Below are 26942 nucleotides of genomic sequence, written 5' to 3' on the forward strand. Positions count from 1 at the left end.
TTTGCTCATTTCTCCTCTGGGTATGTCTTACCTTCCAAAGCAGAATATAAGATCAGGAGAAAAGACATCACCTCACTTAAGTTGATCTTCAATAGACCCTAACACAGGCCTAGACACACACAGGTTAATTGAATAAATAATGCTTCTGGAGGTCTCTGAGGGAAAATATCTTTTAAATGGTTCTTAAATGAAAGGTGCCAGGACTGTGCATGCACACTTTGCTCTCTAGAGATGATTCTGCACTGATGTGTCAATCACCAGAAATGACTTTAAACAGGAGAACTGCATTATGGCAAATAGCAGTTGGGTCGGCTGTGCTATTTCCCATATATTATGAATGTGTTTTCTCACCACAGTTATTTCCTTCCACGTTGTCTTGACTCCATTCACAATATTTGTAATGACCTTAGAATGAGCAAGTATTTGAGACGTTATTTCTCCCGACTTACTCTCTACTCCCTGTCTCCCTAAAATCCACTGATACAGTAAATACTCTCGGTCATGTTCACAGACCAAATAAAGGACAACTGGAGAAATCCCAACAACTTGAATTTGGCTTATCTGCAATCACAATAAATGATATAAAGGTCATCCCTCTAACTTTGAAGACTCTCGATTATTTAAGCAAGACAGAACCTTTCATCTGCTCGCGGCCAATGTCATAGTTTGTGAGGATAATCTTGTCCCAGAGATTTCAGCTATCAGGAGAGATTTTTCTGGTGGAAGAAAACACTAGAGAGAATTTTTTAAAAGTAAATATCAAGGAATGCTCTGAACGAGAAAAAGAAGTGGGTGTCATACGGTTGATCAATCTGGATTCTAGCAGGAGAGGTGGCCCGCTGTAATTTGGGACCTGGAGGAACAGCTAGTGAAGCGGCTTCCTACAAGCTGTGGAACGGGGTTTGGAAACAACCAGGGTGAGTGCTGGTGACGGTGAGGAGATCACATCCTAACCCTAAGGGGTGAGTGAAAACTGGAGCCCAGAAGGAGAGTTGGGTGGAGAGGCCACCAGGGCAGGAGCTGTGACCTTGGACTACGGGTTGCAGCTAGTCAGTGATGACCCTACAGGGAGAGAGGCAGGAGAACAAACACCCTGACCTTGTTTGTCGGCCCCCAAGAGACCCCCTGCCTGGACTTCCCATTGGCAGAAGCCAAGCAGAAGGCAGAAAGCAAGAGATCCACTGGTGGAGTCCACAGAGATCCCCTCCTAGGGAAAGAGCTAGAGTGAAGAAGGGTGAAGAGTGGGTCTGCAGAGGAAAATGGAAAGTATTTTGCACAGAAGAGAGTTTTAAGTCATAGTCAGGGACAGCTGAAGTTAGGAGGGTGCCTGACAAAGAAAAGAGAGAAAAACAATAAGAGGACCTGTCAACCTCCAGAGCCCCAGGAACCACAGGACAATCTTGCCAGAGAAGCCTGATGCTTCACTAACAAAGTATTCACAGACGTGGACTGAAATAACACACATGACCAGTGGTGCTAACACGTAACGTATGCAGGATTTCTTATCTGAACTTTCCTAAATTGAGTCTTTGAATTCTAGTGATCGGTTATTGCCTGATTTTGCCAATTTTGTAACTTCTTAAATTCGTTGGCACTGTGATGGGGGACAAGTGGGATCAGGGAGTGGTAGGGAATGAGCTGTGAAGATGTTTAATTCTGGTTAGCTACTGCTGCATAACAAACCATCCCACAACTTAGTGGTTTAAAACAGCAAGAATCCTTTATTTTTCTAATGAATCTGCCATTTGGGCAGGACTCAGTGAGAGTGGCTCATCTTTGCTCTTTGCAGCTTCCTCAGAGGTGGCTCAGTTGGCAGCTGGACAATCCACTTCTCTCTGTTGCCTCACTTGCGAGGCTGGCAGATGAAAGATCAGCCAGGGAAGTGGGCCCGTGACTTGAAATCCTTGTATGTGGGCCTCTTGACGGGCAACTTGAGCTCCCTCACAACATGGTGGCCAAGTTCCAAAGGCAAACATGACAAGAGAGCAATGCGTCAATTTCCCTCTTGAACCTGAGCAGTCACATGGTGTTGCTCCAACTATCCACTATTTATCAAAGCAGTCACGAAGTCCATCCAATTTCAGGGTAAGGGGCACAGATCCCATAACTCAATGGAAGGAGTATCAACATCAGATAGAAGAAGAATAAGTAGGATAGAAGATACTGGCGTAGCCATCTTTGGAAAATATAAACACCATAGTAACAAATCAGAGTAAATTAAGAAAAAAATGAAATTTACATTGCTTCCAAAACACATGCCATATTTATTAAAACATATTCAAAATCCCATCTAAGACATCTTGGAATAGACTCCTCTTAGTTTCTTGTCTTATATTTCTTATTTGTTCATCATATTTCAGCTTTAGTAATTCAATTTTTTCCTCTATTTCTCGCAGTTTATCAGCATATTCCTTGTTTACTAGTTCAATTTCATGGTTTTTTTGGTCAGTGTACATCATCTTCAAGACCTCTGCCTTTCGTTTCAGCCTGTGCTCTGTGTCCTTGTATATGGCGTCTGAAAAGTAAGTCCCTCTGTTCTTCTGCACCATGTTCTCTATCAGCTCCACCAGCTCCTGCACTTGAGCTTCCTTCTCAGCTTCGTCTGCTTTGTTGTTGAAGGTGCAGCAGCGGTCCCCACACTCCTGGACCACGCTTCTCAGCTTCACATCCGCCTCTGCTATAAAGTCGCATAGTCTCTGACCCTCCAAACCATCTTTGCCAGTGAACAAGATGATCATGTGCTTCATGGCTGCCTTCCCAAAGAGAGCCTTGATCAATGCGATGGTATTCTGATCTTCCTCTGTGATGCGGCCCAGCCTCAGAACCATGATGATGGCGTGAGGCCCAGGGCAGGAGGAGAGAACACACCGGCTGATTTCCCTACAGGTGTTCGCCAGCTTCTCCTTGGTGTCAAAGAGCCCTGGGGTGTCAACAACAAGAAGGTCCCTCCCTTTGCATTCCCGGGATGCTTTTTGACAGGTCGGGGTAACAGCTTGAGCAGAAATTCGAGAAACAAACACGTTTTTCCCAAGGATGGTGTTTGCTGTCGCACTTTTCCCACTTCCAGTTTTCCCTACCAGAACAATCCTCAGAGTGTTGTCCTGAGCAGCAGCCATGTTCAGAGGATCTGGGACTTAGGGACCCACAAGACCTGGAGGTTAGGAAGGCTGAGAAGAAGAGAAAAAAGGTTCAATTTCAGTAAATAGGAACCATTCCCAACTCTCTTTTCTTTCTTCTCCTCCCTGAAAATTTGTAATAGTCTATTATCCATATTTATCCCAGTAGAGACAGAAAGATGAAACAGTTCAACTACTATGAAAGACAAATAGAGAAAGGAGTTAAGGAGTTTCCCCACAAAAAAATACCAGGTCCAGATAGATGGCTTCACAGGGGAACTCATTTAAACCTTTAAAGATCTGATCATCTTGATGCTACATAAACTATTCCTGATCATATAAAGAGAATGAAAACTTTCAATTATTTTCATGAAGCAAGGGTGATATTGACCCCAAAGGCTAAAAAAGATTTCACCAATAAATAAATCTACAGACATGGTTCATTTGTGAATTTTGATACAAACATCCTAAATATATTATTGGACACTAAAAAGTAATACACCATGATTAAGTGTGATTTATTCAGAAATATTAGGGTGGTTCAATATGAGAAAAATTGATTCTTACAACACATCTCCTTAACAGATTAAGAAGAAAATTAGCTAGATGCAGAAAAGACATTTAACCAAATTCAACACTGATTCATGTTTAAAGCATTTCATTAAATTGGAATTCATAGATGTTTTTAATATGATTTTATATAAATATAAATTTTAAAAATTATGCCATTACTTTTTTTCTGCAGCTAAAATAGTTGATTATAAAGTTCAGTTGGATGAAGAATAAAGAAAATTAGCTGGGCAACCAAGAAAAACAAGAACCATGAAGGAAGACTAGTTCTACCAGAGAGTAAAACATTCTGGTTTGTATAATTAAAGCAGTATGATGTCGGTGCATGCAAAGAGAGACAGAGCAGGGAAACAAAATCAGAAAATTCACAAATAGACCGAATTGATCATACTATATTCACTTATATTCAATTCGATTATATTATGCTACATTTATATTCAATAAGGCAACATCTCACACCAATGGGAAAAAAGATGGACTAATAAGCAACACCGGGATAACTACATAACCTGACAGAAAAAATGAAACTGCATCCGTTTCCTCATGCCATTCAAATTCCAAGTAGATCAGAACTGAAAGGTAAGACACAAATCCCTATAAATAATAGAAGAAACACAGATGAATTCTTTGTAACCTGAGGGCAGGGGAAATATTGCTAGGATTTGAAACAGAGGAAGGAAAAAGACTCATAAATTTGATTACATAAAAATATAAACGACAATGTGAGGCAAAAATCACCACAGACAAATTGAAAAACAAATGTCAAACTAGGGGAAAAAATTCCAACGTAAATCCAAGAGGGTTAATTCCCGTATTAGACAAAGAAAATCGAAAAGGAGAGAAACAAAAGACCAACAACTTGATAGAAAATGAAGCAAGAGATATGAATAAACAGTTCAAAGAAAAAAAGAAACGTAAATGTCCCTTGAATATATAAAAAGATATTCACATTCCTTCAAAATAGAGAAAAATAAGTCAAAATGTAGAAAAAACAAAATAAATAAATTAGAATTTCACTGAGACACTACTTCTCACCTACAGCTTTGTCAGAAATCCAGAAGTCGGCTGGCACAATCTGTTGGTAAAGGTACAGGGGAAGCGGGTGCTCTCCCACACGGCCAGAGGGAGTGGAAAGGCAGCCCCGACTACAGAGGAGAAGTTAGCAGCATCTTGCAAAAGTCCATCTGCATTTACCGTTTGACTAGAAATCCCAATTTTAGGATTTATTCCAAAGCTACACTGACAAAAATACAGACAAAAATTATGCACAAGGCTATTCACTGCACCACTATTTGTAATAGCAAAAGACCAAAACCCTATCAAAGGCCCATCATTAGGGCACTGGGTGAATAGACCTAGGTATTCACACAGTGAAGTACTCTGCAACTGTGAAAAGGAATGAGCACTATCTCTATAAACCAGTATAGAGAGGTCTCCAGGATGTATCATCAAGCAAAAAAAGCAAAGTGAAGAAAGTGATGTACAGTTTACTACCGCTTCTCTAACAGGGAGGAATATGAACTACACATATAAAATATAAGATGTATATTTTCAAATATAGGAGAAAGCAACGTCAGGGTAATCTGAAAACTTTGCTGTTAGTGCCATGGAGTCAATTCTGCCTCCTGGCGAACTTGTGGACAGCAGAGCAGAACTCTGCCCGGTCTTTCGGTGCCACCCTCACCATCCAGCACTACATCAGACAATGCTCCACGGCGATTCTCAGGGTTCTCATGGCTAGTTTTTTCAGAATTAGGTGGCCCGGTGCTTCCTCTCAGTCTGTCTTAGTCTGGAAGCTCTGCTGAAACCTGTCCGCCACTCGTGACTCTGCTGCTATTTGACATGCCAGTGGCACAGCTTTCAGCATCACAGCAACATGCAGCTGCCACAGTGTGACACCAACAGACAGTGGTGTGGCTCCCTGACCAAGAAATGAACCTGCCGAATCTTAACCACTAGAGCGCCAGGGCTGGCTAATCTGAAAACTAAACAAAGTGTTACTTACACGGAGTGGGAGGAACAGGGGGAGGAACCGGGATAAAAGATGAAAACTAGACTTTTTGGATATATTCAGATTTGCTAGATTTGATCTTGAATCCACGTGAATAGTTTACATAATTATACAACAAAAATTACATTTAAAAAATACCAGTGAAAAGCAAAAGCAAATGAAACGAATGAACCTAACTGTGTGTGTGTAGTAGATGAGACACAGAAAGAATTGGTCCAAGAGACTGAAAATGCAGTAATCTCATTGTTCATCCCTAGTGGGAAATACCTTAAGGCCAAAAAAACCCTGCATAAATTGCATAATTTGCAATTTATAATCATTGCAATATATAATAATTTGCAAAAATCATAAATTGTTTTAAGGAATCCGATCCTTAGTTGTCTGTGTGTGTGTGTGTATCTAGTTTTGAAGTCCATTGTAAAGGCATAAAAATAACAATGAGCCCAGTAGCAACAAGTACCCTTAGTGCCCAGATTGTGGTCTTCAAATGCCATTTCCCACCAACAAAAAATTAAGGCTCTTAGAAGGAAGAACTGATTCCGGGTCTGGGCCAGGAAATGTACAAGCTGACCCTAGACCACCTTGTCATACTAGAAAGCCAGGACGCTACCAAAAATTCTGGGATCTTACCAAAGAGACTCAAGAGCCAACTTGAAGAGGCTCCCACTGGACAAAGATGAGACCATTTGAGCGTCAATAAGAATAATAATTCCAAAGGATTGAAATATATCAAATGTGTTGAAATCCATGAGTTGCTAACAGTTCCACCTTCGGAAAAGAAGTCACTTGCTCTCCTTGGAGTCTGCCAGGAGAGCATCTAATCATTCTGAACATTGACAAAAAGGGAAAGAATCAAGCACTTCTCTTGTCTTCCTTATAACAACTGTACCTCGTGGATTGAAAGGATTGCCAAGGGGAAGTTTCTTTTTATAGGATTATTCTATCTAATAAATGAAGAAAGAAAGATGGAATATCCTTATTTGTGACCCTTAATGAAACAAATTTACTCCAGGCAGTCATCACTGTCTGCTAACATCACAGAAGGAGAGACAACAGGACATCACGCATCTTCTGATGGAAGTTCACAGCTGCACCTCTGAAGCAGTCCCACCAAAACACCAGTCAAACCTGAATCTGATTAAGCCTCTCCCTAAATATAAATTCACACAAAACACTAGAACTAGAAGAGCGTGGTAAATGACATCTTGAGGATGCAATCGACAAAAAGTACACTGTCCAAGTCTGTTAGACAAAAAACTTCCCCTTTCTTAAAAAAAGATATTTTAGAGAAAGAACAAGGAAGGTGAAAACCTAATATTAAGCTAAACTTAAGAAATATTGAACAGTTGCAAGTTATGGACCTTATTTAGATCTGACATCAAACAATTTTAAAAATTATGAGACAATCAGAGAAGTCTGAATATAATCAGTAATATTTTTTAAAATTCTAGTTGCTTTCTGAAGTCTGATTATGGTAATATTTTTGACACAGCCCTTATCTTTCAGACAGACATATTCAAATATTTACTGATGGAGTGACGTCATGTCAGATATTTAGTTGAAAATGATCTGAGGAGGATAGAGAGTGCTGAGTAATAGAGGAAACAAAACTGCATCAATTGATAATGGTTGAATCTTGGTATAGGCACAGGAAAGTTCCTTATATTATTCTCCTTATCTTCGAATAAGTTAAAACTTTTCCGTAATGAAAAACTTAACCTGTGTATAGTATAACTACTCCTGAACACACACTGTATACTAAGCACCATGAAAAATATGTTTCGCACATTATCTCATTTACTCCCAAAATATGATCTGCAACGAAACTAATTTTATTATTCTAATTTTTTAAGTGAGGAAGTAGATGTGGCTCAAAAATACTGAGAAACTTGCCCAAGGTCACGGTGCTAAAGGTTGTGGGCAGAGGGGGATCCAGCTCAAAGTCTGTCCGACCACGCCGCGCTCGCTCTTAACCACTGCACACTACGGCCTCTTCTGGGTTCCTCCTCAGGAGCACGGCTCTAAATTTCAGTCTGCATCAGGACAGAGAGAGATCAGGGCAGAGCAGGGAAGACAGTCCGCTCTTTCCAGAAGCGAGAACTGGCAGCAAGGCTGTAATTAGGCAGGAACGAGGAGGGCGTCACACACGTTGTCTCCTTAGCGTAGCTGACCCTCTCCCCTCCTCACCTCGTCTCTTACACTGCTGGGGACACAGCTTCTCTCTGTTAACTGCTGGAAAGGATTCAGCAAACCGAATTCCAAATTTCCTCTGCCGTTAGTGACCTGTGTAACCCCTGGAGAGTCACCACACTCTGGGATTCTGCTTCTTTTTCAGTAAAAAGACTAGGTGGTCTCTAAAGTGCTCTAAGACCTGCCCTGGGGACACTAACTTCCTAGTCAGGGAAGAGGATGGGTTATCAGGCAGCACTCATGTCCATCACAGGAGCAACTGGATGGAAGGAGCCCTACGCAGCACAAGTTTGTCCCGTTACATAGGAGATGGACAGACGCCGTCTCCTCACTCCCCACCCTACCCTCCACCACCACATCTCTCCCACCACACTCATACCAGAATCTACACCCCAGGCAGTGCCCTGGATCCTACTGCCCCTCACAGCTCTATGCTCAGGGGGCCTCTTCTCAGCCAGGCTCACCTTCTTTTGAATGAGTTGAGTTCTCAAGTCCTCTCCAAAGAAGCTCTTTGAAATGGTGCTTTTGCTTTAACTTTGGGGAAAAAGCCTTTGCATCCTCTGAAACCTCTGAGTGAGGAAACTCAGATTGGGTGGAGCCAGTGAAGGAACTCTCTGCCTTTAAAGAGACAGAAATATTGCCTCATGATTTGGTGGGTGCTTCAGTGTTCGCAAGTTGAAAGCTTTTTCTCCACGTGCCTGCTAGCGCACCAGAATTTCCAAAGCTACATTCACTGTTTTGGGTTATAGTGGTGGAGCCAAAGGGACCTTATTAAATGACCCACATCTGGCCCAGGAAGCCAGGCACAAGGTCTGCTCATCTCCCCTGGGTGGGGTGGGAGACTGCAGGGTGATTCGGGGAAGAAAGAACTCAGATATGTGGCTTGGTGTTTCCAAGTTTAGAGCCTGGGGATGCTTCCCAGTGACCCTATAATGTGGGTTTTTACTATAGTCTTTCAGGAAGGTCTCATGTTACTCTTTCCGAAGTTAACAGCACTCAGAAACTAAGCCAAAGGGTCTAAACCATTGGGAACCAAGAGAAAAAGAGGAAGACGAGGCCTGGAAAACATTTTCCAATGAGCACATGGGTTTAACCTACTAACTACAACTAGGCCTGGGAAGACAGAGATCAGGGCATTTCACCTTCCAACTGGGTACACTGGTCCTTGAGCACCTGTTAGAGGTTGCATTGTCTCCCCCAAAGATGGGGTCAAGTCCTAACCACTGGTACCTGAGACTGTGACTTCATAGGGTCTTTGCAAGTAATCCATTTAAGATGAGGTCACTAAGGGGGGGGGGGGCCTTAATCCAATGACTGTATCAATATGAAAGGAGGGAAATTTGGACACAGATGCACAGAGGGGAACAACAGGTGACAACAGAGGCAGAGATTGGAGTGACACATCTACAGGCCAAAGAAGGCCCAGGGTGGCCAGCAGCCTCCAGAAGCTTGGAGGAGGCAAAGGAGAATCCTCTCAGAGGCGTCAGAGACAGCGCGGCCCCGAGAGCAGTTCGGTGTTGGACTTCTACCTTCCGACTGTGAGACGACCGATCTCTGCTGATGTAAGCCACCCAGTTCGTGCCCATTTGTGACAACAGCCCATGGAAACTAACTTAGGTTTTGGTACAGGAAGTGGGGTGCTGCGTTAAAAAATACCTAAAATGTAGAAGTGGTTTTGAAATTGGGGAATGGACATAAACTGGAAGAATTTTGAGGCGCCGGATAGAAAAGTCCTAGATTGCCTTGAAGAGACTATTGGTGGACAAGCGAACATTAAAGGTACTTCTGGTCAGATCTCAGATCCAAGAGTGGAACACGCTATCAGGCACTGGAGGAAAGGTGATACTTGGTATAAAGTGGCCGAGAAGTCGGTTGAATTATGCTCTACCACTGGGTGGAAAGCCTAACTCGTAGGCAAAGAACTTGAATATTTAGCTGAGGAGGTGTCCGAGCAAAGTGTGGATGGTGTTGCCTGGGTTCTCTTGCTGATTTACGGTAAAATGCACGAGGACAGAGACTGGAGTGATACACTAACAAGCCGAGGAATGCGAAGGATTCCCAGCAACCACCAGAAGCTGTGAAGACGCAAGGAAGGGTCCTCCCCTGGAGCCTTCAGAGAGAGCAAGGCTCTGCGACACTCTGATTTGGGACTCCCGGAACTAACAGACAATACCTTTCTGTTGTGTTAAGCCACACGGTGTGCAGGGATCTGTCACGGCAGCCCTGGGAATCTAATGCACCACCTTCTCCTTCCTACACCTCTTCTTCTGCCTGCAGTTCGTTCCATCCTCTTAACGACTCAAAGATTTCCCCTTCTGCACTGCGCAGTCTGAGCGGTGCAACCTTATGAGCACATCTTCTCCCTCAGTCCCACCCACACGGCAGGCCCAGATGACCATGGAATCTCAGGGAGGAGAGACGCTGGCTTCCTCAGAGAATTTAGCTTTAAAATTCTCAGGGGAGTTTAGTTTTTGTCAACAATTTATTCAACACCAAAACCAAAACAAAAAAACGTTTCTTTTAAAGAGGGACAGAGGGACTCAAGTCCTGAGAGTGCAGTTGAGGCCTCCTGACTCATGAGGGGCACAGGCAGACTCCCGGATGGGCTGAGCTGAGGGGTTATCAGACCACGTCCGCCTCCCAGCATGGCCCAGTCCCACCAGCAAGAGCCAAGCTCACGCTCTTACAGGATACCAAACTCACACAAAAGAACGGTTTTATCTAAAAGAAAAGGGGGAGGGGGGCATTATCCCCTCACAATAAGACAAAACAAGCTGTGAAGCGTCTAAATATCCAGGAGCCTTCCTCCTAGGCTACGCTGGCTGCACAGGATTACTACCCTGTCTAAGTAGGTCAATCACACCCTCTGTTCCCCCAATGGCAACTGTTTTGTTCCATGAGCTTCAGTACTGGAGTCGCATATCAGCCCAACAGCACTGGGCATCTCCCTCTAATATAAGCCGCACACTCAGGGAGAAAGCATGTGGGTCTGATTCTGCCACTAGCAAGACCTATGGCTTTCAGCGAAAAAACTCATGAGCCCTCTGAGCCACAGTATCTCTACAGATGCGAAGATGGGGTGGTGTTGCATTGTCTCAGACTGATGCCTGCTGTGGAACTGTGTCAGACAATAACATTCGGGCTTTGTCCAATGAGAACAAGTCCCCAGACTCTCCCAGTGGCACGATCATGAGCCCAGCTCCGCTCACTCATGCTACTTCTCAGACGTCGGGTGGTTATAGTTACAAACCTCCAGCAGCAGCACAGAGAGCAATTGTCCTCAAAGGGAGACCACAAGAGCTGGGCTCTTGGCTTAAGCGGTCTGGCGAGAGGGAGCAATATGAGCACAGGCCCCTCTCCCAGGGCGTTTGAGTCCCTAGGGTCATCAGGGAAACGTATAGTTACAGACAGTGACAGAGTCAACGTCATTTACCCTTTGGCACCAACAGCCAAGAAAGCAAGAACAAAGAATCAGGCATTTTCCCCACAGCTTCCTGCTGCTCTCAACACACCCACGGCTCCCTTCCTCACTCGGCTACCAGAATTTTTAGTCCCATCCCTCCAAAGCCCACAAGGTTTGCCTGCATATCCCTGAACTCTTAGCCATTCCATGACCCTAGTGGAAGAAGAAGAGGCTGCCTAGGAGGAGAGGAATCGGGGAAAAGATTCAGAGGCCGCCACGACCACCCAACAGCGCTCAGTAACTTCCCTTCTTTCTGGGATTTGCAATTTGGTCTGCACAATTTCCACTATGATCTTCATTTTCTCCTTTTGGTTTCAATCTGACGTCTTTTGTTGCTTCACTCCAATCCTTGCATTAAGAGAGTGTTCTTAAGTGCTTTAGTGCTCGTGATAAATTCTAGAAATAAAATTTAACAAGGAGTAAAGAGAACAATTGTAATGCATATCTCAGCATATCACATTGTTTTTCTCATAATCCCCTATATTTTCAAGAAATGAGCAACCCGATGATGTTTTGTAAATTCACTTGTGCACAGAAAAACAGGCATCCTGCCTCAGCCACAGCCACTTCCTGCCTCTCCTCCCCTGACTCTGTCTTATTCTGCACAGAGAGTTGTGGTCAAAGCACAGGCTGGAAAGGCTGGGTCGCAGGGCCATGTCCCCTTGTTTGTACCTGCTGCAGCGTTCAGAAGGAATGAGGGTAGAAAGACTGGGCCAAGGAGAAATCACACCGTGGAGGTCACTCCAAACTGTGCTCAGGCTCCTTTTCGGACCCTCCTCAGGCTGCTGCTGCCTGAGGATGAAGTGGCAGAGTTTTCCTGTGAGCCTCCAAACCCACCCAGGGCCTCGTTCAGAGCAGGCACAACAGCAGGCACTTTGACTCTGACATGAGCTCAGCAAGAGAAGCTCTGCTCTAAACTGGAATAGGTGCATATGCAGGTTGTCATGTTCCAAAATTCTAACAATGAAGTTCTCAAAGCCTCAAGAGCCAACTAGCAGCTGAGCAGCCTCATTCCTTTTGACTATTGTTTATCATGAAGAAGCATAACTTGAAAATTGTATTTAAATGACTCATCTCTAAGCTGTGAAAGACAATTAATGATTATTTAGAAATATAAGGAGGCACCAACATTTCTCGTATCCTCTGCATGTATAACACATTTGCATTTAGTGGAAAACCAAGGACTCCAGATAAAGATAGCAATCTGGAAGAGAACGGCAGCTGCCTCCTAGGTTCCCATTTTGCAGTATTTCATTCAATTGCAATAAAGAACCACAAGAAGGGAAAACTAAACTATAGAAAATCCACGTACTCAGCAGGAAGAAAGCAGAGAGGAGCTAGCAATGTGGCCAAAGTTTAATCTACAACTACTGACATGGTTTCCACTTCCAGAAAGGACCATGAAGAATCCTGCAGACATTGCTAGTGGAATAACCAGAACAAGTGAAAAAAAATTTAAAGTCTCTAAAAGTTGTCTGAATGCCATAGAGCAAATGAAGAAATACTTATTTTTTTAAAACCTGATAAATCTTAGTAAGAACAGTGACACTCTGTGTGGTACTTGAGCCATGACCTAATTCCTCCTTCCCCAACCCATCCTCAGCTCAGCCTGAAGGAAACTCCACTCTGGGCAGGTGTGGGCAAGAAGACGGGGCTCCCTCTCCCTTTAGCTGCTCATCAAGAGCATCCTACAGATAGGGGTAGACTGGAAGCAGTGACCATCCCCTCTAGCTATGAATTGCAGAGGGGACTCCTGGGAAGTGCCGCCAACAGCACCCTACTGCTCCTCTGTTCACAGGGCAGGGGCTCTGTCCCAGGCACAACAGGCTAAAAATACTGGGACCCCAACTGCCCACACTGCAGCTCCCTCACATGATGGAGGTTCCATGCAGGGAGAGGCAAGTTGAGAAGACCAGAGACTACTGTCTTCTGCTCTGGGCCCAGAGCTCTGGCTCAGAGATTCTGTTTAGAATGAAAAGAAGTCCATAACAACAGAGAACTTCTCAGCTCTCCCCAAAGGAAATAACTTTATTTTAAACAGAGTGTGGGAAGTTCAAGTCAAGGGTACTCTTGAAAACAATGAAGATTTTCATGGTAAGCAATTTAGAGGAGTCTGAGAGCCACAGGAGAAACCACAGGGCAGCAAGTTTGCCAGAGAGAACCAGGAAGAGAGACAGGTAAGAACAGTCCCTCCAGGGTCAGAGAAAACCTGAAAGACTGACCACGAAAACTACCCCTGCAGAGGAAGCAAAATTTAATCAGATCAGATGGGGGAGCAATTTATGCCCAAGGTCATTGTCAAAAACAAGAGAGCAATCAGGGGGTAATTAGCAAGCCTAACAGCCAGGTGTAAAACCAACAGAGACACACAGGTTAACAGAGAGAGCAGGAAGGAGACAGTCAGAGAGAGCACTGCTTAAACTGCTCTCACTCCAGGTGACTGTGTGCAGGCTCCAGGCTGCACCCTCTGAGGACAACACCAGAGGCTTCACGCCGCAGGGGAAACAGACCTCACTGGAAGAGTCCAGCCCAGTCACCAGGCAAATACACAAACAGCATCACATCGAGCCCTAGAAAAGCAGAAGGTGAATCAGTACCCAGAATTGCTACACTGTACTCCTTAAAATGCCCAGCTTTTAATGAAAACTATAAGAGACAGAAACAGGAAAGCGTAATCTCTCACCAGAAAAAACACAAGCAACAGAAGCTGCCTGTGAGACGGCCCAGATATTGGATTTAAAGATGGGGCTTCAAAGCAGCAATTATACACGTTTAAAGAACTGAAGGAAAGCACACTTAAATAAAAGAAGTTACAATGACACTATTGCATCAAATAGAAAATATCAAGAAAGACATAGAGGGCCAGCCCTGGTGGCCTAGTGATTAAGTTCGGTGCTCTCCGCTTAGGCAGCCCAGGTTCGGTTCCTGGGCACAGACCTGCACCACTCGTCAGTCAGCAGCCACTCTGTGACAGCAGCTCATGTACAAAACAGAGGAAGACTGGCAACAGATGTTAGCTCAGGGCAAATCTGCCTCAGCAAAAAGAGGAAAATTGGCAACAGATGTTAGCTCAGGGTGAACCTTCCTCGGCCAAAAAAAAAGAAAAAGAAAGAGATACAAATCTTTTTTTAAATGAACAAAATAGAAATGATGGAGGTGAAAAGTATAATTGAAAATCAAAAATTTACTAGAGGGGCTCTAATGGCAGATTTGAACCAGCAGAAGAAAGAATCAATGAATCTGAAGATATAACAATTATAAACATATATGAACTTAACAACTGAGCCCTGAAACACATGAAGCAAAAAATAACAGAAGGGAAATAGACAATTCAACAATAATAGTTGCAGACTTCAATACCCCACTTTGAATAAAGCGTAGAGCAACTAATCAGAAGGTTAACAAAGATGTAGAAGATGTGACCACAACACTATAAATCCACTAGGTCTAACACCAGAACGCTCCACCCAACAACGGCACAATATACGTTCTTTTCAAGCGCACAAGGAACATTCTCCTAAAGAGACTGTTTGTGAGGCCATGAAATAAGCCTCAATAAATTTAAGAGGCTTGAAATCATACATAGTATGCTCACCAGCCAAAAGGGAGTGCAATTAGAAATGAACAATAGAAAACAAATTGGGAAATTCAGTAACATGTGGATATTGAACAACACAATCCTAAATAACCAGTGAGTCAAAGAAGAAATCAAAAGGGGGAACTATAAATACCTTGAGATGAATGTAAATTAAGAAACAACATAGCAAAACTTAAGTGGTGTAGCTAAAGCCATGCTTAGAGGAAAGTTTACAGCTGGAAATATCTATACTAAACAAAATCAGGTAACTTAGATGAAATGGACAAATTCATAAACTACCAAAACTGACTCAAGAAGGAATATAAAATCTGAATAGACCTGTAACACATAAACAGATTCAATTACGAACAAAAAAATTACCTACAAAGAAAAACCCAGACCCAGATGGCTTCACTGGTGAATTCTATTGAACATTTAAGAAGAATTAACATCAATCCTTCACAAACTCTTCCAAAAAATACAAGAGGAGGAATACTTCGCAACTCATTCTATGATGCCAGTATTATCCTGATACCAAACCAGAAAAAGACAGCACAATAAAAGAAAACTACAGATCAGTATCTCTTATGAACATAGAAGCAAAAACCCTCAACAAAATACTAGCAAAGAGAATCTAGCAATATAAAAAGGAATATACACCATAAGCAACTGAAGTTTATCCCAGGAATGCAATATTGGCTTAATGTCCAAAAATCAATTAATGTAATAAACCATATGAATAAAATAAATGAGAAAAAAATGATCATCTCAATAGACCCAGAAAAAGCATTTGACAAAATTGAATAGCGTTTCATAATAAAAACACTCAACAAACTAGGAAGAGAAAGAAACTTCTAAAACCTGGTACAGGGCATCTATGAAAATCCCACGACTAGTACTACACTTAATGATGAAAGACTGAAAGCTTTCCTGCTAAAATCAAGAATAAGACAAGGATATCTGATCCTGTCACTTAATTTCATCTTTGTACAGGAGGTTCTAACTAGGGCAATTAGACAAGAAAAGACACTGTTCAAACACAAGATGGAGAGGGATGCAAGGATGGTTCAACATCCACAAACCAATCAAGGTGATACACCACATTAACAAAATGAAGGATAAAAATTGCCTGATGATCTCAGCAGCCACAGAAAAAGCATCTGACAAAATTCAACATCCATTCACAATAAAAACTCTCAACAAACTGAGTAAAAAGGGAACACACCTGAACATAATAAAGGTCCTATATGACAAGCCCATAGCTAACATCATTCTCAACAGTGAAAAGCTGAAAGCTTTTCCTCTAAGATCAAGAAAAATACAAGGATGCCCACTCTTTCCACTTTTATTCAACATAGTACTAGAAGTCCCAGCCAGAGTAATTAGGCAAGAAAAAGAAATAAAAGGCATCCAAATCAGAAAGGAAGAAGTAAAATTGTCTCTATTTGCAGATGACATGATTTTATATATAGAAAATCCTAAAGACTCCACCAAAAAGCTGTGAGAACTAATAAGCAAATTCAGCAAAGCTGCAGGATACAGAATCAATATACAAAAATCAGTTGTGTCTCTATACACTAGTAATGACTCATCAGGAAGAGAAATTAAGAAAACAATCCCATTACAATAGCATCGCAAAGGATAAAATACCTAGGAATAAATTTAAGCAAGGAGGTAAAAGAGCTGTACATTGAAAACTATAAGACATTGATGAAAGAAACTGAAGGCAACATAAAGAAATGGAAAGATATTCTGTACTCACAGATTGGAAGAATTAATATCGTGAAAATGTCCATACTACACAAAGTGATCTACAGATTCAACGCAATCCCTATGAAAATTCCAATGGCATTTTTCACAAAAATAGAAAAAACAACCCCCAAATTTGTATGAAAACACAAAAGGTCCAGAAAAGCCAAAGCAGTCTTAAAAAAAAGAAAAAAGCTGGAGGCATCACACTTCCTAATTTCAAACTATATTACAAAACTATACTAATCAAAATAGCATGGTATTCACATAAAAAAAAGACAAACAGATCAACAGAACAGAACAGAGACCCCAGAAATAAACCCATGTATATATGGGCAATAAATTTATTGACAAATGAGCCAAGTATAAACACAATGGGAAATGGATAGCCTCTTCAATAAATGATGTTGGGAAAACTGGATAGCCATGTGCAAAAGAACAAAATTGGACTCCTGTCTTACACCATACACAAAAATCAACTCAATATGAATTAAGACCTGAACATACGACCAGAAACCATAAAATTCCTATAAGAAAACATAGGTGGTAAGTTCCTTGACGTTGGTCTTGGCAATAAGTTTTTTGATGTGACACCAAAAGCAAAGGCGAAAAAAGCCAAAATAAACAAGTGGGACTACATCAAATTAAAAAGCTTCACACAGCAAAGGAAACCATCAACAAAATGAAAAGGTAACCTATGGAATGGGAGAAACTATTTACAAATCATATGTCTGATAAGGGGTTAACATCCAAAATATACAGGGAACTCACACAACTCAATAGTAAAAAGCAAGCAATCCAATTAAAAAATGGGCAAGGGAACTGAATGGACATTTCCCAAAGATAAACAAATGGCCAAGAGATACACAAAAAGGTGCTCAACATCACCAATCATTAGAGAAATGCAAACCAAAACCACAAGGAGATATCACCTCATACCTGTTAGAGTGGGACGGATGAATGGATCAAGACGACGTGGTGTACATATACTTAATAGAACATTACTCAGCCATGCAAAAGAAGGACGTCTTGTGGTTTGCAACAACATGGATGGACCCAAAGGGCATTTGCTAAGTGAAGTAAGTCAGACAGACAATGACAAATACTGTATGATACCATGCTTTCTTATGTGGAATTTTAAAAAGCTGAACTCATAGAAATGGAGGGTAGAATGGTAGTTACCACAGGCTGGGGGATGGAGGGAAATGGGGAGATATTGGTCAAAGAGTACAAACTTCCAGTTATAAGATGACTAAGTTCTGGAGATCTAATGGACAGCACAGTGATTACAGCTAATAATACTAGATTATATCCTTGAAAGTTGCTAAGAAAGCATAAATGTCTTCACCACCAGAAAGAAATGGTAATTACGTGACATGGTGCAGGTGCTAGCTAATGCTATGGTGGTGATCATTTCTGCAATATGTACGTCTATCAAACCAACACACCGTACACTTTAAACTTACACAATGTTGTATGTCAATTCTATCTCAATAAAGCTGGGGGAATACAAACAAGTGGAGTTCAGTGAGAGCTGGGTAATTCACTGCAGATAATGAGCTGGCAAGAATGGGTGAAAATCAGACCCCGCCAATCAGATTCAGGTTAAGTTAATGTCCTCACTACATACAGGAGAGTCCATTCCAGAGAGTTCAAGGGAGTTAGGCACAATCACATGGCCTGTTAATGACCTAACCAGCTCCAGGACCCATTTCACCATGATCCTGTGGTGGCCTTCCCTCCACACGTTTTACTCACCTTTCTCAAGACCCTCTTGAGAGGAGAGACAGTAACTTGGGTTGGAGATGCCAACAGAGATGGACAGACTAAGCCTTGTATGAAAAATTTCCATCCTCTACCAGCTGTGCTATTTTTAACAGCTGGAAAACAGCTCTTTTTCTTTGAGAATGATGAGAGTTGCATGTGATGTTCCTGGCAGATAGGTCCACACTGGTAGCACTGTCCACACTCATGTCAAGGATTCCTGTCCTGGGGAAGGAGACCCTCAAGAGGCCATTTTACAGAAAAATATAAAGCAAAAGGGCATAAGATTATCGGTCAAAGGCCAGAAGTGAAAACAGGCATCAGAAACCTAAAACGCTCTTCCCTACTGGGAGACAAGATGTTGGTGTCACAGGACTTTCTGAAAACGTCATCATAGTCCACAGTGAGGGGGGTGGTTTCCCAGTGGAAACATCAGATACCCACCAGGGCACTGGCAAATGCTTCTGTCTCTTTAAGTCGTCACCTCGGGACCCTCCCGCCCCGAGCTTCCTGAGCTCTGAGGGCTGAGAGGCAGACTTCCTCCTGTGCTGGGAGGAAACAGCCTGCTGGCCTCAGAACCAAGGGAAAGCAGTAGGTCAGAGGCTCCCGGGAGCCAGCGTCAGAGCCCTTCACCAACTCTGCAGGAAAGGTGAGCCCAAGGGCAAGGGAGCCGGCCGGGGAGGAGGACCTGTGCGGAATGCGGTGTCTGTATGTCACCCGATGAGTGAGCTACGAGGTTGAGGGGTGGCGGGGAGCAGAGCCTAGAAAGAATCACTTCACACCTCCAGGTTTTAAAGGATGTGCTGAGATTCAAATTGAGTAAGTTCCCAAGAAGTGGGACACAGCTTCTCCAGCTCTGGAGGGCACACAGTCTTATCAAATCCTCTCTCCTTCCCTCCTCCCCTAATAAATAAGGAAGGTGTTTGCTAGAACCACTACAGGGAACACAGCACACTCTAGAAGGCACACACACTCCCCACATGCATGTTCAGCAAGGCAAAAAATATTTTTGAGGACATACATACAAATCTAAACTCGAGCAAGTTACAAAGTGAAAATTCGGTATAAACCTGAACTGAATCCTCCTGAAACGCTCCACTTTCCTCAGCTCTGTCCACAACTGGGTCTTGCAGGAGGCATCTAAGGTTACGAGCGTGGTCTTCAGTCCCTCGCCCTACGTGTGCCCTTCAACACCTGCCCCCAATCTCAGCTGCCCAGGGCTCTGCAGGCTGCTGCGCCGTCTTGACGTCCTCGCCTCCTCTCACCCGTGTAATGAAGGAGGCTATGGGATAACTCATCAGAAACTCAGACCGTGGACCAAACGCTTTAGAGTCACAGGAGGGGGGAACTTATTTCTCAAAAGTACAGATATGGGAACCAAAATCTCTAAGAAATCCTCATTTTAAAGAATCCCCTAGACAATTCCAAAGATAGCAGGTTCAAGAAGCACTGGACTAGGTAAACAGACTCCGACCCTCGGAGCTTTCAGATGACAGGATTCTACACGGCTGACGTTCCTCAGCAACAATACGTCTTGTGCACCCCAGGTTTCAGCTCTTAGGAACTTTGGGAGAACTGTTCAAATCCCACTCCAAACTCCGCGGGAGGTTCCAAACGCCTCCCAAGGGCTCAGTGAATTCCCTGCAGCACACTTTCTCATTTCCATCTTTGACGAGGACTGCTCACTTTGGCTAAAGTCTTGATCTTTGTTCTAATCTTGTGGCTGTTTCCTCATTTCTGCTCTGCTGTCAATTACGGCAGCTTGTTGATTTCTACACACAAACTAATCAATCACAGGAGGCCCGTGGGCTGAACTTAAGGCTTGGGGAGGTGGCAGGGCACTTACTGCAGGAACATGAGCACTTTGGACTGAGGACCAGGCAAACCTGTCCTCTTGGTCCTTTGGCCAGAGACAAGGTATTCAGCAAACCTCTGCTTTGCTTTCCCTTGTGTGGTGCCAGTGGGAGAGAACACGGTCACCTGCAGTAACCAGGTGGACGACAGGGACAGGGAGAATTGGAAACACACGTGAGCTCAGGCAGGACTCAGACAGAACGTGGGAGAGGATGAATGGTCACAGCAGGGAAAGCACAAGGTGGGCTGGAAAGGCCCTGAAGTCTGCTCCTGGTGGAGCGGCTGATCGAGTCGGGGACTGGCTGGAGATGAGGCTGGAGACGCAGATGGAGGAGAGACTGTGCACTTGCGTCCAGGTACCTGTGGGATCCGGCAAATGTGCTCCCTGAACGTTTATTGTATTAAATGATGGTTGAACTGGGCATCATCAGTTTACTTCGAGAAGCCTCAGATTTGGGGCAGAACATCAGGAGACGGAGGGGAGCGCCCCAGTCTCTCCAGCACACAGATCAGAGTTAGACACATTGCGAGCCAAATAATCCAGCTTGCTGAGAGCAGAGTCAGAGGCTGTCCAGAGCAGCTTGCGAGGTATGTCTGTTTTCCAATTTCCACAAACAAAACGCCAATTTTCTTCTTGTTTGTTTCCCAGGTCAACCACCCTAGGGTGTTCCCTAAGTCACTGGGCAAATTTTGGGGTTCTCAGGGTTTTCCAAAGTCTCCTCTGGCTGCTGAACCTCCTGGGAAAATTTAATATGTAAGGCTCATGTACTGATACAAAATTACCTAGGAAATTAACATCCACAGCCACCTCACTGACGCAGAGTGTCACGCTCTGCGCTCTGCTGCTGCACTTGGAGTCCCTGAAATGACAAAGCCAAGTTCTCAGCCTCACTCCAACCTCAGCCCAGGCTCTTCCCAGGTTCCTCCCTAAACTCAGATGTTCAGGGGCAGGAGGGAACCGTGGCCTCCTCACTGTGGGGTCACCAGCTCTTTCCACTTTGCCTGACACATTGTGGGGAGTTATACCTATCTGATGAATAAATGAATGAGAAACGAAAGATCAAACTGTGTTTGGGACTCTTGCAGGTAGCATGGGAGGACGGAAGATGGTAAGAGACGAAGAAAATGCCTATGGTAAGAACACATCTCGCAAGGCGTTCCTGCCCCCAGGGGTGAGCTCTGGGTGATGAGGGGCGAGCCAACTCCAGACTGACCAGAGACAAGCCCCACCTGCACGTTAGCTGGACCTCTGCCCCTGCCCTGCTGGGAGACATTAAGTTCTGTGACTAGCCTGCGCCTCCAATCCCAAAGTGGGAAATGAGGACCATGGATCTACTCGGATCTCCGCAGAGGAGGATGGAGAAGGGATCCAATCATGGACTAGAGGGAACACGATTTGCCAGGCAGAAGGTGTTAGAGAACAGGATGGAAGGTTAAACCGCTGTCTTCTTAGGCAGCAGGTTTGAGAGAGAGGAAAGGGAGGAGGGAAGGAGGAGGGAGGGAAGAAGAGAGCTTGTCTCAGCTCACCCCCCACAAACCTGTGAGAAACAATCTATTTCCATTTTTGCAGAAGACGTTTAACTCTTACAGTAAGCACCTTCACAGGTGACACAGCTGGCTGATGGCGGGGCTGTAGCTCAAACCCAGGTGTCTAGGGCTCTGGGCAGCCCTTCCACACGAGGCCTGCTGCCTTTCCTCCTGGGATGGCACCTGGGAGAGTATCGCAGAGGCCACTGAAGTCGTGAAATAAGCAACAGCTCTGCACGCTGTGGGTGACCAGAGGTCACGTCAGATGCAGCCCATGCGGCCTGGAATTGCAAAGGGGCGTCCTCTAGGGAAAAGCCCACGGGGTCTTGGAGCATCCCCAGGCGCATGTGGTGACGCCAAAGAGGAAAGACATAGACGGGTAAAGATACCCCGGAGTCCAAAAGTCTCTAACCAGATCACCTCAGCGAAGGTTGGCCTTAAAAGCAAAGGCTGAGGCACTATTGGTCCCCTTTGTTCAAAAGGCGTTCAGCAGGTCCAGGTCAGCAGGCTCAGTCGCTTCCAGGCGTGCGGCTCACGAATCATTGTCCGCGCAGGTTCCGAGGACGACCCGCAGGAGCCCAGGCTCAGGCTCATCCTGGCCGGGAGAACGGGGGCCGGCAAGAGCGCCACAGGCAACAGCATCCTGGGCCAGCGGCGCTTCCTCTCGAGGCTCAGCGCCGCGCAGGTGACCACCACCTGCGCCGTGGGCAGCTGCCGCTGGGCCGGCTGGCACCTGGACGTCATCGACACCCCGGACCTGTTCGGCGCCGAAGACGCCAGGACAGAGCCGGGCTGCGGCGAGAGGGGCCGCTGCTACCTGCTCTCGGCGCCCGGGCCGCACGCCCTGCTCCTCGTCAGCCAGCTGGGCCGCTTCACCGCCCAGGACCAGCAGGCCGCGCGCCGGCTCAAGGCCATGTTCGGCGAGGGCGCGGTGGCTCGCACAGTCCTGCTCTTCACGCACAAGGAGGACCTGGCCGGGACCTCGCTGCAGGACTACGTGCGCTGCACCGACAACCGCGCGCTGCGGGAACTGGTGGCCGAGTGCGGCGGCCGCGTCTGCGCCTTCGACAACCGCGCCAGCGGCGCGGAGCGGGAGGCCCAGGTGGCCGAGCTCATGGCGCTGCTGGAGCGGCTGGTGCGCGCGCACGGGGGCGCGCCCTACACCAACGACGTGTACAGCCTGGCGCGCGCCCTGGGCCGCGCGCGCCCCGAGGAGCGGCTGCGCAGGGTGGCGGAGAGCGTGGCGGCCCGCGTGCAGCGGCGGCGGGGGCGCGGGCTGCTGGCGGCGCTGTGGGGGCGCGGGAGGGCGCCGTGGAGCCGTCCGAGGCTGGTCGTGGCCGCGCTGCTGGGGGCCCTGGGCCTGCTCTGCCTGCTGCTTGCCAGGCGCCAGGCGGACGCCGCGACAGATAGCGCAGGTCTTAAAAATGCCTTCCCCTGGCGGGAGAGGAGCTGAATGCTTGGAGCTGAAGGGGGGACTTAAAACCTCCTTCCAAAGGAATCCTGCAGTTTCAGACAGAGTGTTAATGTCGCGGAAATCTGTGAACACTGCATCAATTTTGTAAAAGCTCGAAGTTCACTTGTTAAGTTTTCAAGTTTCAGTTTTGGCTAATGTATATCATTTTAAAATAAATTGGCCTAACTTTAAAATGTCCTTTAAACGTTTTAGTCTTGATGCATCTTTCCTTTCTTGAAAAATAATGAAGTGAGTGATAGTTCGTATTAGAAAATGGATTAGGCAAAAGGAAAGCAAAGATTTTTATTTTGAGCGTTTTAAAAAGTTTAGACACGGTCTTAGTCCGTTAGGGCTGCTATTTTTAAAAAAATAATGCTGCAGACTGGGTGGCTTATAAACAACAAACTTTTTTCCCCACAGTTCCGGATTTGGAAGTCCCAGATCAAGATGGCAGCCTGGTCGGGTTCTGGTGAGACCCCTCTTTGGCGTTCCAGATGCTGGCTGGCTGTGTCCTCACATGGTGAAAGGATGAGCCAGCTCTTGGGGCCTGTGGTATATGAGCACAATTCTCAATCATTAGGGATCTGCCCTCATGGCCTAATCACCTCCCAGGGGACACAAACCTTCAGACCATAACAGACATTCGAAAAGTATGGAAAACCATACTTTTCTTTTCTTTTTTGGTAAGGAAGATTGGCCCTGAGCTGACATCTGTTGCCAATCTTCTTCTTTTTTTTCCTTCCCCAAAGCCCCAGTACATAGTTGTATATCCTAGTTGTAGGTCATTCTGGTTCTTCTACGCAGGCCTCCACCACAGCATGGCTTGATGACTGCTGTGTGGGTCTGCGCCTGGGATCCAAACTGGTGAACTCTGGGCCTCCCAAGTGGAGCACAGGAACTTAACCACTCAGCCCCAGGGTCGCCTCGCTTAACAGTTTTCTAGTTCTCAACATGGTAGATTCATCCCTTTATGATCCTCATGGGCTTTTAGGATCATCAATGAAGCGATATCAGGGGCATACATGTTAACGTTTACATCTGACACATCAGTTTACCTACTTGTACAAGGATTTACTACCCACAAGAAAAACGTAATTATACTGAAAATAGCAGTTTCCTTTTTTTTTTTTTTTTTGCACTTTTCATGGTTCTAGTCTATCCAAAGTGAAGCAGGATTTTGAGTAATGTCTTCAGTGTGGTTATCTACCTGGATTTTTATGCAAAAGAAAAAAAAAATCGAACTTCTCTGTGATAGTGGAGAAGAGAAGGAGAGGCAGGTGCCTGGGCAGAAAGTCGCAGAACACCCGAGGTTAGACTGGTGTGGCTGTATGGTTGGGTGTTACAGAGGATGGGCCAGCCCACGAAAGTGCTGGAATGCCGCATCGTTAGAAAACCAGAGCCATCCTTAAGTTGTGTAATCAAAGGATAGGATTTCCTTATTTCTGTTTCCGAATGTGACAGACGCTTCTCTTCTCTAGTGGGGAGGTGTGGATGCGCCAGGAGGCATCTGTGGGGAAGGTAGGCAGTTGTGCGCAGGCGCCCTGGACCATGCTGGCTCCACGTGAACTAGGGGCCTACGCAAAAGCGCTCTGGGGCCACGGCTTAGGGCTGGGGGGAGGCCCGGGGTGGGCTGCGGGCTTAGGGTGGGCTGTGGTCGGGGGGGCTTGAGGGGCCTGGCGACCGTTGCAGCGCGTTAGGGTCTGTGAAGCATGGCTGGGGAAATGTTCCTTATTAATCCCCGCCTTTAGCGTCCTCAGCAGCCCTGCCGGGTTAATGCAGGGGCTCTGAGCCAGGCAGGGGTTCCTTCAACGACCCGAGGGGCAGCAGAAAGGGGCAGAGCCGGGGGGATGGCCCGTGTCCCCAGTTTGGCTCCAGAGCAACGTGTGCAGGAGCAAGTGCTGTGGGCCAAGGCGTTGCTTACCAGTGGGCTGATTTTAATCTGTTATTCTTTCATTTTTTCCTTGTCTTGCGTACATGTGTCCGCAAATGCCCTCCAATATTTGTCATTACTTATTGTTTCTGCCTTGTTTATAAATGGAAATGTGACTTTAAAGTAAATATAAGTATTACGGTTTTTAAATTCTCATGTGGACCGTAGCATATAGAAATGTATAGCTGGATCAAGGGAGGGCTGGACGTCCGTGGGTAAAATGCCCTCCTCGGGGCATCGCAAGGGGCGCGATAACGGGAGTAGTAAAGACAGCGGGAGATGCACCACGGGGCCTGAGGGGCTCGTGTTTCAGAGCTGGTCTGCTGTGTACTTGCTCCAAGACCTGGGGCACAAGAGGATTCCGTTTTTTTCTTGAGATGCGTATATTAATATTAATCTTTATAGCTTTTATGGATGATGAAATAATATGGTGGAAGCACTTTGTAGGTAAATACCGTGACTATGATACAGAAATAGAAATACCTGAGGAAACTTTTCATAATAATAAATACTCATCAATAAATAAATTTCACACTCATAAATAAATTTCACACTCATAAATATTCCATATTTATTATTCATGAGAATAAATACTTCACATTATATAGAAGTGTATAGAGTTGGGAGCTAGTGGTAATGCAAGGTGGGATATGATTAGTTGTTGAATACGTTTACAAAGTGCAAGTGTAAGAAGATATATTACTATATCTGTCTGTCCTATTGGTTCTGTTTCTCTGGAGACCCTAATCCAGTTAGACACATGGAGAAAGTCCAGCTCCCAAGGCCCAGATTCACAAAGATGCCTGAGACTGAAGCTGGACAAGAACAGAGGACACTGCCCTGCCCCACTCTGTGCCTCAAAAGCAATTAACAATTGACAAGCAGTTTTAATAACAAGTAACAAGCAGTGGCCTCTACCACAAGGGAGGGTCAGGCCTGGAGACACTGGGAGGCAGAGTTGTGCAGAGATGACTGGAAGCTGAAGGCGGGCAAAGCAGGAACACTGAGTAAAACCTTACGGCATCTGAGTGCCCACCCTAAGCACAGGCAACTCTCGGGAAATACAAGCCTAAGGTGCACAAAGGGAACCATAGCAACAACCCCCACCAGCTCCCCTCCTGGGTAGACTGACTCAAACCCCATGCTCACAGCCAGACAGGAGAAACGGGATTCCACTTCTAGGCACAAATACTATTTATCTCAGTTTCTACTTTCCTTCTACACATGATGTGTATAATTTAATAAAATTATGAAACATTCAAAAAAAGCAAGAAAAAAAATGTACATTACCAAAAGACCAAGCAATCAACAGGCCAGACTCAGAAACAGTCCAGAAGTTGGACAAGGATTTTAAAATAACAACGAGGACTGAATAAAATATGTGGGTAACATGAACTACAAGAAGGGGAATTTCAAGAGAGAGACGAAAACCATGAGTCAAAAATCAGTGGCAGGGATCCAAAGCCCTGTCGGAGATGAAGTCTTCCTGAGCAGGGACATCAGTAGACTCAGCGCAGTTGACGAAGGAATCAGTGAACTTGAAGACGGGTGGAGAGAAAGTCCCCACACTGAAACAAAAGCTAAAAATGAGGGAGAAAAAGAAACAGAACAGAATATCCAAGAGCTGTAGACAATATCAAACGGATTAACATACGTATAACTGAAGCCCCAGAAAGAGAAAGGAGAGGACATGCAGAAGAAATACGTGAAGAGATTTGGTCGAGACTCTTCTAAAAAT

At 45.0% G+C, this 26942-nt stretch overlaps 2 protein-coding genes across 7 annotated transcripts; one reads left to right on the top strand and one right to left on the bottom strand.

Moving 5' to 3' along the window:
* Positions 1–1698: 1698 nt before the first annotated feature.
* LOC138915065 (GTPase IMAP family member 7-like) lies at positions 1699–10209 on the bottom strand. 5 transcript variants are annotated; one of them, XM_070266066.1, is made up of 4 exons: positions 10061–10209; positions 8352–8505; positions 7591–7730; positions 1699–3167 (listed from the first exon to the last, which is right to left on the bottom strand). In XM_070266066.1, exon 4 carries the CDS (start codon positions 3114–3116, stop codon positions 2268–2270), a length of 849 nt encoding a protein of 282 aa, XP_070122167.1. In that variant the 5' UTR covers positions 3117–3167; positions 7591–7730; positions 8352–8505; positions 10061–10209; the 3' UTR covers positions 1699–2267. The 5 variants fall into 5 exon arrangements, with proteins under 5 accessions (XP_070122167.1, XP_070122170.1, XP_070122169.1 ...); XM_070266069.1 differs by lacking the exon at positions 10061–10209 and adding an exon at positions 7885–7980 and having other exon boundaries at positions 8352–8481; XM_070266068.1 differs by lacking the exon at positions 10061–10209 and having other exon boundaries at positions 7591–7809; positions 8352–8481.
* Positions 10210–18951: 8742 nt separating this feature from the next.
* Positions 18952–23479, top strand: LOC138923928 (GTPase IMAP family member 1-like). Of its 2 annotated transcripts, none has more exons than XM_070266064.1 (3): positions 18952–19089; positions 21381–21428; positions 22376–23479. In XM_070266064.1, the coding sequence occupies exons 2-3, from the start codon at positions 21386–21388 to the stop codon at positions 23272–23274; spliced, it is 942 nt and encodes a 313-aa protein (XP_070122165.1). In that variant the 5' UTR covers positions 18952–19089; positions 21381–21385; the 3' UTR covers positions 23275–23479. The 2 variants fall into 2 exon arrangements, with proteins under 2 accessions (XP_070122165.1, XP_070122166.1); XM_070266065.1 differs by lacking the exon at positions 18952–19089 and adding an exon at positions 20746–20882.
* The last annotated feature ends 3463 nt before the right edge of the window (positions 23480–26942 follow it).

The sequence above is a fragment of the Equus caballus genome, chromosome 4, assembly GCF_041296265.1.
Source record: "Equus caballus isolate H_3958 breed thoroughbred chromosome 4, TB-T2T, whole genome shotgun sequence".
In the NCBI taxonomy this organism is placed as follows: domain Eukaryota; kingdom Metazoa; phylum Chordata; class Mammalia; order Perissodactyla; family Equidae; genus Equus; species Equus caballus.

What these genes read in the sequence shown, in the direction of transcription:
- LOC138915065 (XM_070266066.1), bottom strand. Translation starts at nt 3,116, where the DNA reads ATGGCTGCTGCTCAGGACAACACTCTGAGGATTGTTCTGGTAGGGAAA.
- LOC138923928 (XM_070266064.1), top strand. Translation starts at nt 21,386, where the DNA reads ATGGGAGGACGGAAGATGGTAAGAGACGAAGAAAATGCCTATG. An exon ending in AGACGAAGAAAATGCCTATG is followed by an intron (nt 21,429 to 22,375) that starts GTAAGAACACAT and finishes TTGTCCGCGCAG; the next exon opens with GTTCCGAGGACGACCCGCAG.